At 44.3% G+C, this 13761-nt stretch overlaps 1 protein-coding gene and 4 long non-coding RNA genes across 6 annotated transcripts; 1 reads left to right on the top strand and 4 right to left on the bottom strand.

Annotated features, from left to right (window-relative positions):
- Window positions 1-262: 262 nt before the first annotated feature.
- LOC100276649 (uncharacterized) lies at window positions 263-2798 on the bottom strand. 2 transcript variants are annotated; one of them, XR_562064.4, is made up of 3 exons: window positions 2019-2798; window positions 645-687; window positions 263-567 (listed from the first exon to the last, which is right to left on the bottom strand). It is a non-coding gene; the product is annotated as an uncharacterized lncRNA (long non-coding RNA). The 2 variants fall into 2 exon arrangements; XR_004856166.1 differs by having other exon boundaries at window positions 645-2798.
- A 3123-nt stretch (window positions 2799-5921) lies between these two features.
- LOC109944490 (uncharacterized) lies at window positions 5922-6347 on the bottom strand. The gene is made up of 3 exons (XR_002267530.1): window positions 6242-6347; window positions 6062-6149; window positions 5922-5946 (listed from the first exon to the last, which is right to left on the bottom strand). It is a non-coding gene; the product is annotated as an uncharacterized lncRNA (long non-coding RNA).
- A 1104-nt stretch (window positions 6348-7451) lies between these two features.
- On the bottom strand, window positions 7452-9193 carry LOC103648516 (uncharacterized). Its single transcript, XM_035965048.1, has 4 exons — window positions 8942-9193; window positions 8363-8841; window positions 8069-8279; window positions 7452-7960 (listed from the first exon to the last, which is right to left on the bottom strand). The coding sequence occupies exons 2-4, from the start codon at window positions 8684-8686 to the stop codon at window positions 7452-7454; spliced, it is 1044 nt and encodes a 347-aa protein (XP_035820941.1). The 5' UTR covers window positions 8687-8841; window positions 8942-9193.
- A 1001-nt stretch (window positions 9194-10194) lies between these two features.
- On the top strand, window positions 10195-10673 carry LOC103646218 (uncharacterized). Its single transcript, XR_562063.2, has 3 exons — window positions 10195-10227; window positions 10312-10375; window positions 10464-10673. It is a non-coding gene; the product is annotated as an uncharacterized lncRNA (long non-coding RNA).
- A 322-nt stretch (window positions 10674-10995) lies between these two features.
- Window positions 10996-11430, bottom strand: LOC111590868 (uncharacterized). Its single transcript, XR_002750005.1, has 3 exons — window positions 11344-11430; window positions 11154-11257; window positions 10996-11012 (listed from the first exon to the last, which is right to left on the bottom strand). It is a non-coding gene; the product is annotated as an uncharacterized lncRNA (long non-coding RNA).
- Between the last annotated feature and the right edge of the window lie 2331 nt (window positions 11431-13761).

Here is a 13761-nt window from a genome sequence, read left to right as displayed (position 1 = left end):
TGCTCCAAGTGTAACGACGACCATTGAGGCGGATTTCTTTGAGCAACAGGTTGTCCAAAGCTGATTTGAACGCCCCCATGAGATGCCGGTTTAAGTTTCTATTGTTTTTATGTGAAGTCTGGGAGAAATGGCTTGTGCTTGGGGATTTCCTTCAACCCTGTGCAGCAACATAATCGTTTAAGAGTTGCTGCTCCTTGAACCCTCACATATGGTATCTGTTACTGGTACACTAGTTACACAGACAAGTACTGAAATTGACAAGTAATAATTTGACAGAACAATTAATGAGACAAATAACAATTTGACAGAGAACATGTGCTAAGACAAGTAGCAATTGGAACCAAACTGATATACATTCATACTAACAATTACCACACAAATTACTGAGATAAGTTCATACTAATAATTACCACACAGTTACTGACACCTACTTTCTCTCGCCCACCATTACAGGAACCGAAGTCACAAATGCAAACTGGTAGCCGTGACAGCAAATAGTGATTTTGCATCCTGTCCAGAGTTTTGCAACCTGTCCAGAGTTTTGCACAACGAACATGCCTGTGCAACCTGTCCAGAGTTTTGCATATGTTAGGAACAAGTAAAAAATACTACAAATATGATACTTCATAATGATTAGTTATTACCATGTCTTGCATTGTACTACCACTCTGTCGTCTTAACTCAATCCTTGATAAACAACCACAAAACTTGTTAACACATTTCTGAATTGTCTCCCATCGGTGCATAAGAGAATTAAAGGTACGCTGTGATTGACATGGTTTATGTTCATTTAAGTACTCGTAGATACGAGACCAATACCTTCCTACTTTTTTATATTTGCCAACCACATGATCTAAACTAATATATAACCAAGCTAACACCTAAACTTCATCATCCTGACCACTGATTTTTTTTTATCTCTTATGATTTGGCCTCGTCGTGGGGGCTGTTGCTCCAGCTTGCATTGACTGAGACTGAATATCAGGACATGTGTTGCTTATTAGCATGAACATCCCCTTGACTATTGTCATCCATAGTCAAGTTTGAAAAGTATCCATTGCCTAGAACTACATCTAAAAAAGGGTACATAAGCTAGATATAGGTTAGGTGTTCAGTGCATAAATCAAAGTTCGGTCACAAGTCAACATAATAACAAGTTTTTGAATGAAGCAACATACAAGTGGTACAACTAAGTGAATGCGCAATAGCCATTTGGCACTCAATATCATGGGATATAATGAAGTAGCTAACAGAGAACCATCCAGTTGATATGACTTGAACATAAACATCATAAGAAAAGAATGTAACAAGTGCTACAACTAATGTGTACTGTTCAGTAGTTACATGCTACATGGTAAATTCAATTGGAATAGCATGATATAACCACTGTAGAGTCTGTATAAAGCTCCCTTCAGGAATCAATCAGACCCTTTAATAATATGCATATCTTGGTTAGTAAATAATCTTACTACATGCTGCTACACCTTGATAGTCCTAACATTCTACTTTGGACAGATTAATGAGACTCTAGATGGGGGATGTCCATCTCTTTGCAAGTGTCATGCACTAGGAAACACAGACAATTCAGAAACCAGAATTCATACCATGCACGGATAAAGATAAGCAGAAAAAAATTCAGAAACCACAATTCAGAAACACAAAATTCAGAAACAAAGACAATTCAGGAACCAAAATTGTATGTGTAAAGGTAAGAATTAACAATTTCGCATTGCCAGAATTCACCATCAACAAGAATGTAAATGAGGGACAACCAAATAACATACCATCACAATTCTAATCAAGTTATAAACAACTGACATGGACAAAAACAAATTAATGCGACAACACTGCAATAGCTATTATCCTATTACATTCATGTTTTGTAACTACAAACTCTCCTCAAATCACAACATATGCTAATTCAAATTTGATCAGACACGCTTAACTTACAGACTAACACAGTAACATGAAAATTTAACAGTACATGTAAATCGATGGAAAATTGTAAAGTTTCATACCATGAGCAGCTCAGTCAAAGGATGTAGAGAAGCCATCGCTGCTTCCAAACGTGGACGATGCAAATGGATCTTGGACAACCCCGGAAGGGCCTGGCAACAAAGGGAGCGATGGTCCTCCACCTTGGTTTCTTGGTCGCAAAGCTTCTCCACCATCGCAGGTGATGGATCCGTCGCCGACCATATGCCTTTGGGGAATCCGACCTCCGGTGCAAGGCGACGGCGGAATTGAAGAACCAGCACGTGCGATCGGCATCTTCCCCCGCCTTGGCCACCAGCGCAGAAGCCACGGACGCGCGCCTTCACCGCGGATCGAGCTTCCCCCTGCCTCGGCCACCACCGCAGAAGCCACGGGCGCGCACATTCATCGCGGATGGAGCCCCCTGCCCCGGCTAACAGCGCAGAAGTTACAACCGCGTGCCTCCACTGCGGATCGATGTCCCCCCACCTCGTCCAGCACCACAGAAGACTCTGTCGCCACCTCGTGCACTTCAGATCGAGCGTCTTGCTCCTCGGACGCAGAAACCTCTGCGGCAGCCCACAGAGGCTTGCGCGCTCGCGCCTTCCAAGTTCCACACACCACCACTACGGCGCGCGAGGCAAAAAGCGCGGGAAAGCAGCCACGGGAGCGGGCACTGCAGCGATAGGGGAAATCACAGGGCGCGCATATTTGCATGACCAACGCCACCGGATGCGGGACACGAAGAGATTGAGGAGAAGAAGGGGGCCTGTTGGAGGGGACAAAACACATTTTTTCTCTCCTGCTAATGCTTTTGGGGTTGATTTACACTATTTGTTAGAGTTGCTCAGTCGCCTATCGTTCGTTCACGTGGCAAAGCCCTATATGATGGTAAATTGACGTGCGCATGCAGTGACGCAGTCAAAAGTTTATATTTTTATTTATTAATTTTAGAAAAAACTATATAGATTTATAAGCCATAACAAACAATGTATTCTAAATTATAAGATACTTTTAGGTATATAGTTTTTACTAAAACAAAGAATGTATCTATTTTTTCACCCGCTACAACGTTCAGGCATGTGACTTACAAATCGTGGAAGGGCCGGTGTGTGAAAGTGAAGCCTGCGCACAGTTATAGACAATTATATTCATTCAAATGGGTGCACAAATTTTTTAATTGAATTTGAACAAAGTAGGTTTTTAAAATGTTTCAAAAAAATAATTTTGACCCTAAAAGTAGTTTAAATGTACTTTCTAACTATAATTCAAAAATGGTTGCAAAATAAGTTTTGAAAACTACCTTATAAAATTTAGAAACTTCTAAAACTGCTGTAGGCCAAACTATCTAAAAAATCCCAACCCAAATTAATGTATTCACTAGGTAGGTGCCCGTGCGATGCCACGGAACATAAATTGCGAACCTCCAATGGACTTTATTTGAGACAAGTGATGCCCAAGAAAATGGGGGTAAACTGACACAGCTATCACTTGCGTTACTTGCCCTATGCGCGAAAGAATCAGACACAGCTATCATCCATGAAGATTTCCGGTTAACTTGTGGAACCGGACTTCATTTGAGACAAGACAATAATACCAGTGTTGAGCTTGCCACTCGGCCATGGCACACACGAGAACACGGGATGATCAAGTAAGAACTGAACAGAATGCACTAATACAAAAGGGTGACTTGCGTTCGCTTCCTTGCTCCACAGGAAGCATAACTGATATACAAATCGAGAAGTTTTACATATAGACTTCCCAATATGTAAATGGAGAAGTTTTTATACAAATCAAGAAGTTATACAAATCGAGAAGTTTTACCTAGGAAGCATAGCTCCACAGTAAGAATTGAACAGAATCCAGTTTTACACGAGAACACGAGAGCAGGACCTTTTTTTTACTCTACATGTAAAACTTCCGTGGAAAACGTCTTGATCCTAGATTTGAGCGGTGCCATAACCACTCCATTGCCACCCGAGGGAGGAATTTCCAATCTGTTCTCGACGCTACAACTTGTTCCATGCTGTGTGGTGAAAACAGATGTAAGAAAATGCAATCAGAAGTTGTTTGTTCATTCTGATGGGAAGACAACTAACCTCTTCAGAAAAAGTTCCAGGCGCCTCTGAATCACTTGGGTAAGATCACAATCAGGCTCATCGGAACTGTCCTGAGAGACAACCAAAATACACTTCAATAACAGTGACCCCTAACCAGAGACTGGCCCGACGACCTGGTCACTGGTACAGTCTGCACATGTTCAAACTAACTTGCTAGGCAGACGTACTTCCTCATCATTCTCATCATCTGAACTGGAATCATGCCCTTCAACAACTTCCTCGGTGTACTGTAAGAAAGTTTGCCAAAAAAGGGTACCTGAGAACTAAGCCGGAAAACAATCTATAAATGTATACATGAGTAACAAATTTGCAGGAACATCTGACCTACCTTCTCCATATCCACTTGCTCTTTCCTGGTAAATCCACTGGCAGCTAGTTCCTTGTCCAAGGAACCAGCACCCTTTTCCACGGACAAAAAGGAAGGTCTGCTGTTTCCTTCATCATCATTTTCAGATCTAGCTTGTTCTTCATTTTTCACTGACCTCAGATTGAATCTAACAGAAAGAAAAGAAATCGCAATAAGAAAACAAGCCTACCAAATTAGGCTCATTTGAAGCTTTCTTGCATATCTTATAACCTTTTGTTAAAGAACTTGTAGATGCATTCAATGTCTCGGTCAAAAAACCTGCAAAAGTGAAATTCCTTTTTTTAAATGCAAGACACTTTCACATTAGTTATCTGAGAAGCTTCATACATTTGGGCATTACGGTGAGAAACAGACACCATCTGCGGAAAGTCAATCACTGTAATTTTTTCATCATCGTCAATCTGCATGACATTGGCATCAAAGAGTTTGATTATACACAGACATATGAAAAATATTACAATATAGGTAAATGCTTGTGCGTTGCTACGGAAGAACATATTATGATAAAATATATTAAAATTCACAGAATAAGACAAGCATCGAATTAATTGAGTCAATGCCAGTTTGAGCATCCCACAGAATAAGATAAGCATCATCGCCCACACTACAAAATTCCTATGCACTTCATTCCTCAAAACAAAAAAACAATATAGGGTATTAATATAAATAAAAATGAAAATAAGGCATCTATCAACATATACCTTTATAAAGCAGAGCATATGGGCTTCAATGACAAAAAAATACAAGTGCCAAGAAGTATCTCAAAAACTCGTGTGAAATTAGAGCATGGTAGCCTATGCAAACATAAGTACAAATAGAGTTCTGAACATGGAGGATATTTTTGTCGTTATTTGGATTAGTTTCATATAGAAAGACTAAAAAAGAAAAATTATGTTCAAATGAGGAATCATTCGACTCCCTAAAATCTCCTAGACACAGCCACTCCATCCCAACCGGCCCATTCCAACCGGCTCCCGAAACAAACACTACCTTATATCGGCATTACGTGATGCACACAAAAGAGAAGGAAACCATGGATGCTTCGGAGGAAATAAACATGGAGGATATTTACTTTCAGTAAATAGAGACCAAGGCGGTAATCTATTTGATATTCCTTAATACATCTCAAAACACACCAGGTTCAAAATATCCAGTTGAACGACAAAAATGCAGAGAGTACAGACGCCCATAAAAAGGAATGAGCGACTCAGCTCATACAATTACAAATGCCAAAGCAACACCAAGCACATTTAGCAGGTCACTGTACCATCTCAAGGTCCTTGAAATACTCGTGCTCAAGTGCTTGCTTAGCTGTGATTCTTTTGCTTGGCTCATATCGAAGCATTTTCTGTCAGCAGACGGAAATAGGTGAATTCAATACAGTGAGGATATACGATGCAGCGGTCATGATCAGCAATCCATTTGACTTACAGAGAGAAGGTCCAAGCCAGCAGGTTCAAGATTTGGGACTATTGTTGCCAGGTCCTGGAATGAAGGCATGGGATACATATGACAAACACAAATTATAAGCTATGGATGAGGATACACAATGCACTTGCCACATGTGCCCAGCAGCGAAATGCTTATGCTGTTGTCTTACCTGAGATTGCCACCTGGGGAAAGCAGTCTTGAAGTCAGGCAAACAACTGACTCCAGGCCAACTTTGTTCATTCGGTGTACCTAGCACCCTTCAACAGTGACCATGACACAAACAGAATCAGATAAACCTAAAATGTGCAAATACAAGATAAGAAATCTAACGCCAGCACAAACATAGAACCTGAATATCTTGAACAGTTCGTCGATCTCAGAATCACCAGGGAATAGTGGCTTTTGGTTCACCATTTCCGCAAAGATACAGCCCACAGACCACACGTCAACTGGTGTGAAATCAATAAATGCATCATCAAATGCAAAAGAAAAATGGTTCCTAAAATATCAAGACAATTCTGAAAATTGCCCCAAGGGAGGATATGCCACTCTGTGCTATCTATGCGGTCGCTTTTGATCCATCAAAAGCATGTGACTGACGATGATCCCTGAACAAAGCCACGAAAATGATAGGATTCCGGAGATTGTTACCGGCGGGGCGGGCTGCTCGCTGCGACGACGCCCGTGTATAATCCATGCAATAGATGCAGTTGAAAAGGGTCAGCTTCAGCTAGTAGCTCACAGTAAAAAACAGGACCGAGGCCACATCTCGATCTCGTCATGGTTTGCTCACTCAGAAAACCTGTTAAGTTTCAGTCAATATAGAGAGATTCTTGGGCCCAAGAACAGGTTGCATAAAGTTTACTTTCGTTCATTCCTTCATTCACCGCCATTATTAAGCAATAATCCTACTGCACGGGGTCAACAAAAGCAGTTTCGTTTTGTATGCACCATCTATGGCGATATTAGTACTAAGGGCATGTACGAGAGGTAAGGAATGAGGGCAGGCATACCTCACCACGTTTTTTGGAAGGGGAGCTCGCTGGAGGGGATGGAGAAGCCTCGTCGATGGTACTACCTTGCAGACCTGCAAAGAGAGAGAAGAGGTAAGGAACTAAAGGCAGAGAGGATCCATGCGGCTAGTGGAGGGGGAGGGGGCGGGCACGGCTGGATCTTGCTTGGACAGGGAAGGGGCGCTTGCGGCTGGATGGCATAGACAATAGAAACGGACGGTCCAGATAGATAGGAGGCAGAACGGCAGAACGAGGGGAGGCAGACTACTTTTTAGATTAAGGAAGGCTAGTGAGACTCCATGGGATGGGATCCGAAGCTGTAGGGAGGCTCTGAGCTCCGCCCGCCCCACCCCGCCCCACCGCTGGCCGGATCCGTCCCTGATAGCAAAACCACCTATTAACAAGGAGTAGAACCGCAGCAAGCAGGCATGTCCAGTGAACCCAAACAAGGTGAGGGATTCGAACACATAAATACAAACAGCATGACCCAGCTGCAGGCAAAAGATCACTGAAACACAAGCAAAATTGACACAAATAGTACAAAGATCACCTGGACATCACAAGATTGGGAACCTGCACAGGCACACCCATAAAAGTCTGCTCTCCACTTTTCTTGCATGTCTCCTCGTCAGGCACTAAATTATGCTGACCAAAGCTTCCACTGGGGCTGGGGCTGAACAAGTCCATGTCCCCGCTGCTGCTTCCACTGCTTGTGTCCGACTGCTTTCTTTGCCTCCACCTCAAGTTATCTAACTTCAAATCATTAGTCAGGTCGGCAAGGACATGTTTCTGATCTCGTGAAATTATGCTGACTGAAGATTTCTCAATACCCCCCTTGTCATATTGATGTCTCTCTAGTTGAGGTTCTGAATTTTTAGGCACATAAAAATTCATTGGATCTTGTTTCCCAATCAAACATTCACTTCCACAATCTGCAGTGGAGGTCAGCTTGCTTGTGACATCTTTTCTTCCCTTCAAAGGATTCCATTTGTTACCAACCCACTCAAGGGAACACCTCAGCTCATCTTCACCAAATTCAGCTGTTCGGTTTTCTCCTATGATGAATAACCAAAAAAGGTAAGGTACACTGTTTTAATACACTAATTGCTCACAAAATGCATAGTATAAAAGAATTGCCCATAATCATAGGAATAGGAAGTTACCTGGAAAATAAACTTGTAGACGCCCGCTGCCCACCTGGCACAGCACGATTCCCTCCCACCAGCCACCATGCCACCACGCATCAACAATGGCTCCAACATCAAAGCATGAGGCCTTGCTTTGTTCCACGCGCTGTGGACGAACCATTGGCCTTCCAAGGAAATGTACACCCAGTTGATCAGGTTTGGCAACTCGTGTTAGCATAACCCACTCCTTCAAGCATCACATTAGGTCAAACTCCAGCTCTAAACTCCAATGGCATGAAACAAAATTATAGAGAACTGAACAGAACGCACCTCCAAGTTTCCAGTCTCATCAGCATCCTGAAGTTCTAGGTAGCGCACCTTGATTTTATCTTTATGCCTCTTCAGAATCAAACATCTAAACCAACATCCCCTTATACCACTATCTTGAGAGAGTACTTCCACATGGCAACCAGGACACAATTGTTGGATGTTCTCACCATAAAACCTAGAAGTAGAAGCACCAGAAGGAATGAACTTCTGTGGATTAGCATCATCGTTGAATGCATCACGCTTCCTCTTCAGCCCTCCATCTGAACTGGGTCTGGATTTAGGGACCTTGAAACGCACCTTCAGAGAGGAAGTTGCATTGAACATGGTCCTAAGTACTTCCTGGCTCTAGTAGCCTTGCAACTGTGTGACATCAAAAGGTTTGATGTCACCATTATCAATCTGCCGACAGCAAAAATAAGGTTGCCACAAGTTGTATCTGGTATCACCCTTGAACTTCTCGTAGTGCTGGACACTCAGGACTGCAGCCAATCCATCAATGCATTCTACATTGAGATCTTGACGGCCCATAGAGAAGAAGATCTCCCTGTCATCGAAATCCATGGGCAAGGGAACACCAACCTCATCAACTTTGTCGAACCATTGTACCTTGACCATGTTGCATGAGTTTGTATCCTCGTAGAGATCTTCCACATAAGCAATAAGTCTCTTCATCTCTTCACTCATGATGAATACAAAACTATGCACCTACAAGTATAGCAGGAATGCATCAGCTAAAGTTCAACCTTCAAAACTTTACTACACGAAACTAAGAATATTGGCACATCTACTTTTAATTTTGTATTTCTATGAAGCCAAAAGGTTCCTTAATATCATCTCAAAGTAAGAATATGAAAAAAATGGCAGAGTAAAAGAAGCCTATCTTCAAAAAAAATCCAGTTCTATCTTATGAAATTGTCCAAGTAATATTCAGGACTGTGTGACATTTTTTATGACAGCTCAGTTTCATGTCTGCCTAGATATGTTGTAGGATCTTAATACTACCTTACACCACAGAATAGAAACTTCACAAGGTAGTAAACACTAAAACAATCAGAAAATTCAATAAATACTTACATGAAAGAAAGTTAAGGCAGAATGCTGCTTGCTTGTACACATTTTGCTGAAAATGAAGTTCGGAATTCTACCTGTTTGCATTGAAATAAAAATATCCAGTCATCAAAGAACCAGGGAAATTGAAACATACACCTAACTTTATGGGCAAGAAACTTCTGGGGCAATTCTTAAAAAAGAACCCCCTACAAGTTCCCTCACTAACCAAAAGAAATGAGAAGACTCCAAACTTCATAAGGTAGTCAGATTTTGATACTGTTGCTATCCAAGTAGACAAACTATATTTTTAATGATAGGCACTAAAGTTATATAGCAATTGTGTCTCTAAATTAAGTTGCGTAGTTGGGCAAGGAATTTAACTGGTTGCCATCAGCCCATCAAACCATATGAAATTCTTAGGCTCCTCTAATCCTTCTATAAGATGAGAGTGACACATTTGTAACAATTGTAGGCACCTACAGGGTACAAGTCTTGACAAAATAGTAAAGCGGGCAGGAATGTACTAGAAATTTGGGAGATAACAATATTAGAATTCCATTAAAAACATGTACAGATCACCAACACTAACTATTCAACAGAGTATTATATTGTTTAGACAAACACCTTGTAGACAATGGCATATGAAAGCAAGAAGTAACCATCACGACAACCACCCATTGAGGAAGAGAACTGAATAAGTGGAGCATTGTACGTTCATTGATCCCAATATTTTTCAGAGAAGTGTCAATATGCCACATTCTCTGAAAAATAATAGTATGTTCATTGATCGTCAAGCTTTTCAGCGAGTTTTAGAGGTTAGCATTATTTCTTTCACTGGGCAGAAAATTTGTATCTATGATAAATACATTTCCTTAACCAATATAACTTAAACTTTACAGTTGGACCCTCAGAATGTTGATGCTCTAGTAGCACTGGCAATCATGGACTTGCAAACAAATGAAGGTAAATTCTCTGCAGAGGTGTGAGGTTAAAATCTTAAAGTTGTCTGTTTCCCCCTCTATCTAATTCAAGTGTTTCAACTTGCCCATAGCTGGTGGGATTCGGAGGGGAATGGAGAAAATGAAAAAATCATTTGAAATCTATCCTTATTATACATTGGCACTCAACCACCTTGCGAATCATTATTTCTTTACTGGCCAACATTTTGTTGTTGAACAATTGACTGAGATGGCTCTTTCTTCAAGCAACCATGGACTACTGAAACCACATGCTTACTACAACTTAGCCAGATCATACCACAGTAAGGTAATATACTATTTCCATGTACATATAAAAACAATAGGTATCAACGCCAATACCGACCTGCGCGGGAGAGAGCGTGCAGCACGGTGGTGTAGGCAGTGGCGGATCCAGGATTCATCTAAGAGGGGGGCTACTAAGCTAAGACTAATTGGATCTAGTACCAATCAGTGCCAGATTGGCTCACAGTTGATTAGCAAAAACCTTACTGCCATCCAAGAGGAAGAAGGCACTAACCCTGGGCCTCTTGTTCGTAGCATCAGCAGCCGTAGGAGCAGCGACAGACGCAGCCTTTCTCTGGTCGCTGTTCCTTGATCCCTTCTTCTGCAAGATCTTCCGCCTACAAAGGAACACACTATTATTACATGGAAGATAAATTTTCTCAATCGGATATATGGGTATGTCAAATGTTAGAGTAAAACATTTCAACAGGAATTTTGGTACTCCATAAGACTATAACACGGATCATGACAAAACACACCCTTTTAGCTCTGGACAAGTATATCTGCTCCGCATTTTCCTGTTGGTATCTTGCAATTTTTGCTTCAATCTCCTAGACATTTATCCCTTCGATCAGGTTGAAAGCTTGAAAAGAAAATTCAAACCTGCTAAGTTTTTCCCAACTGTATAATTCAAGAATAATAGATTAACGAACATGGGAAACAACTCACTCATATCCTCAACTTCTTCCAGATAATCGTTGTAGTCCTTCAGAGTAGGGAAGTGTTCCTGCGTCTTGTTGAATCTGAACCCAGATCCATACAAATAATGGCCGTTAGCAGCTTGATAGAAAAGAATCCCTTTTCTTACAGATAACAGAGAGATTGCTTAAGGGTGTGGAGCGGGAGCGAAGAGGAGGCGGTCGTCGGAGCGGAGCCCCCGGACGATGGCGTCCGCGAAGTCGTCGGCCGCCGGGGCCTCGGACTCGGTGGACTGGCTGTCGGATGCGCAGTCCACGTGTAGGCGCGGACGTCCAGGCGGGAGCGGCATTTCGTCGAGCAGCACGCAGACGGCGTCGTGCTGGCCCTCGTGGCCCAGCGCGCGAACGACCATCTCGAGCGCCGACGCATCGGCGGCACCTTCCTTGCCGGCCCACCGGAGGAGCGCGGGTGCCCACTCCCAGTGCCCCGAGAGCTCCAGCGCCGTGAGCAGGGACGTGATGTCCGCGCGGAGGAGCTCGTCGCGGCGGGAGGCCAGGAAGGTCGCGAGCGTGGGAGCGGGTGCGAGGAGATGGCAAGCACCAGCGCCTGCGCGGCGGGGGAGAGGAAGGAGTGCGGCGGCGTCGGCGTCTGGTGCGACCGCCGCGGCGCGGGGGCAGGCGCGGTGAGGTGGAGCAGGAGCGAGTGGAGCGGGAGCGAGGAGGTGGAGGCGGAGAGAGGGAGCGGTTGCCAGCGTGCGGAGAACCGCGAATGGGAGGGGGCAGAGGGAGGCTCGCGTGGACGGGGAAGGGGCGGACGGGAGGCGACGCGGACGGCTGACGGACGACGCACAAAAACATGGACGTGGGATGGACGGTGGAGATCGAGGGACGGCAGAACGGCAGAACGGTAGACTACTCTTACCTTCTTAATGAGTAGTATAGATTTTGTTTCTATTCATTTTTGGTCCAGCCATCCATCTAATCGGGCCAAAAATTGGCGAAGCCCACCAATCTCTCGGCAGTTCGCCAGCCACGAATTACTTGGAAAGTCCAAGCGAAGTCCGAAGCGCACGACAGTTTTGAGATAGCAATTTTCTCTCCAGACAGTTCAGTTTGGCGCTCACGGGATCTAATCTGATTCTGATCCGATTCCGATCGGCGTGGACAAAAACTGATTCCTACACGCACCACTATATATATATATATATCTCCCAGATGGCGGTCCAGCCGTCCAGGTGCCTGCCTACCCATGAACGTCGATCGATCCATCGCTGCTCTGCTAGCGCTTGCGTTGCGTGCCTCGATCTGTTTGTTCTCATGGATGTGATCGTCGCGGCGGACGCTGGCGACGAGGCTGCCCTAGAAGCCCTTGGCTTCAACACCTTGGCCCGGGAACTTGCGGAAATCATCCACGAATGGCGGCAGCGGACGATGACGAGGCTGTCTTGGAAGCCCTTGGCTTCAACACCTTTGCTCGTGAGCTCGCGGAAACAGCACAGGAGATGGTGGCTGCTGACGCCGACGAGGCTGTCTCGGAAGCCCTTGGCTTCAACGCCTTTGCTCGCGAGCTCGCGGAAATAGCCCAGGAGATGGCGGCAGCGGACGACGACGAGGCTGTCTTAGAAGCCCTTGGCTTCAACACCTTTGCTCGCGAGCTCGCGGAAACAGCCCAGGAGATGGTGGCTGCTGACGCCGACGAGGCTGTCTTGGAAGCCCTTGGCTTCAACACCTTCGCTCGCGAGCTCGCGGAGATGGCGGCTGCGGACGCCGATGAGGCTGCCTTGGCACGCGAAGCGATGGAATCCATCCTCCAGGACACGGACGACGCGGCGGACACCGAAGCATTGGAGAACAACTTCCTCTTCGAACTCGCGGATGCCTTCATGCGGGAGATCAAGGCGGAGGAAGCCGCCCTGGAAGCTGTGGGGTTCAATGCGGAGGAAGAGGACGAAGCCGCTCGCACTCCGGTACCCTTCTCGACGCCGCCTTGCTCAGCTAGAACTAGCCTCAAGAGTTTGGCAAAACTAGTTGACGATCACTGGCTGAATTATGAATCTCTCGGCTGCTTTTGAATCGTACGTACAATACAATAGTGTCTCGCGCGCATACTGCCACGGCGGAAGCCACCCACGCCGTCGTCTCTGAAAGTCTCAGACAGGCAATGGCGGTGGTGAGGCTTCGATTTTGGCCTGACCTTGCCATGCGTTAGTGTACTAGCGTGTGTTCATTATTTTTTCTTCTTTTCTTGCTGCAATTGAGTTATGCTCCATTTGGATGTCCATATTGAAGGGTATGGTATTGAATTGTGTTGTGTTGAATACTAAATCAACCATGATATACAATTTCAATTCTATTGTTTGGATGTCACCAAATTAGAGTTTGTAATTGTACGGTCTGACTCTGGATTGAGAGAGAGTTTCTAGTTATAGTTCAATTCCAGGAATGAGGT

This window comes from Zea mays, chromosome 2, assembly GCF_902167145.1.
Source record: "Zea mays cultivar B73 chromosome 2, Zm-B73-REFERENCE-NAM-5.0, whole genome shotgun sequence".
Lineage (NCBI taxonomy): Eukaryota > Viridiplantae > Streptophyta > Magnoliopsida > Poales > Poaceae > Zea > Zea mays.
Note: the sequence above shows the minus strand (reverse complement) of the source record. Positions and strands in the feature narration are given on the sequence as shown.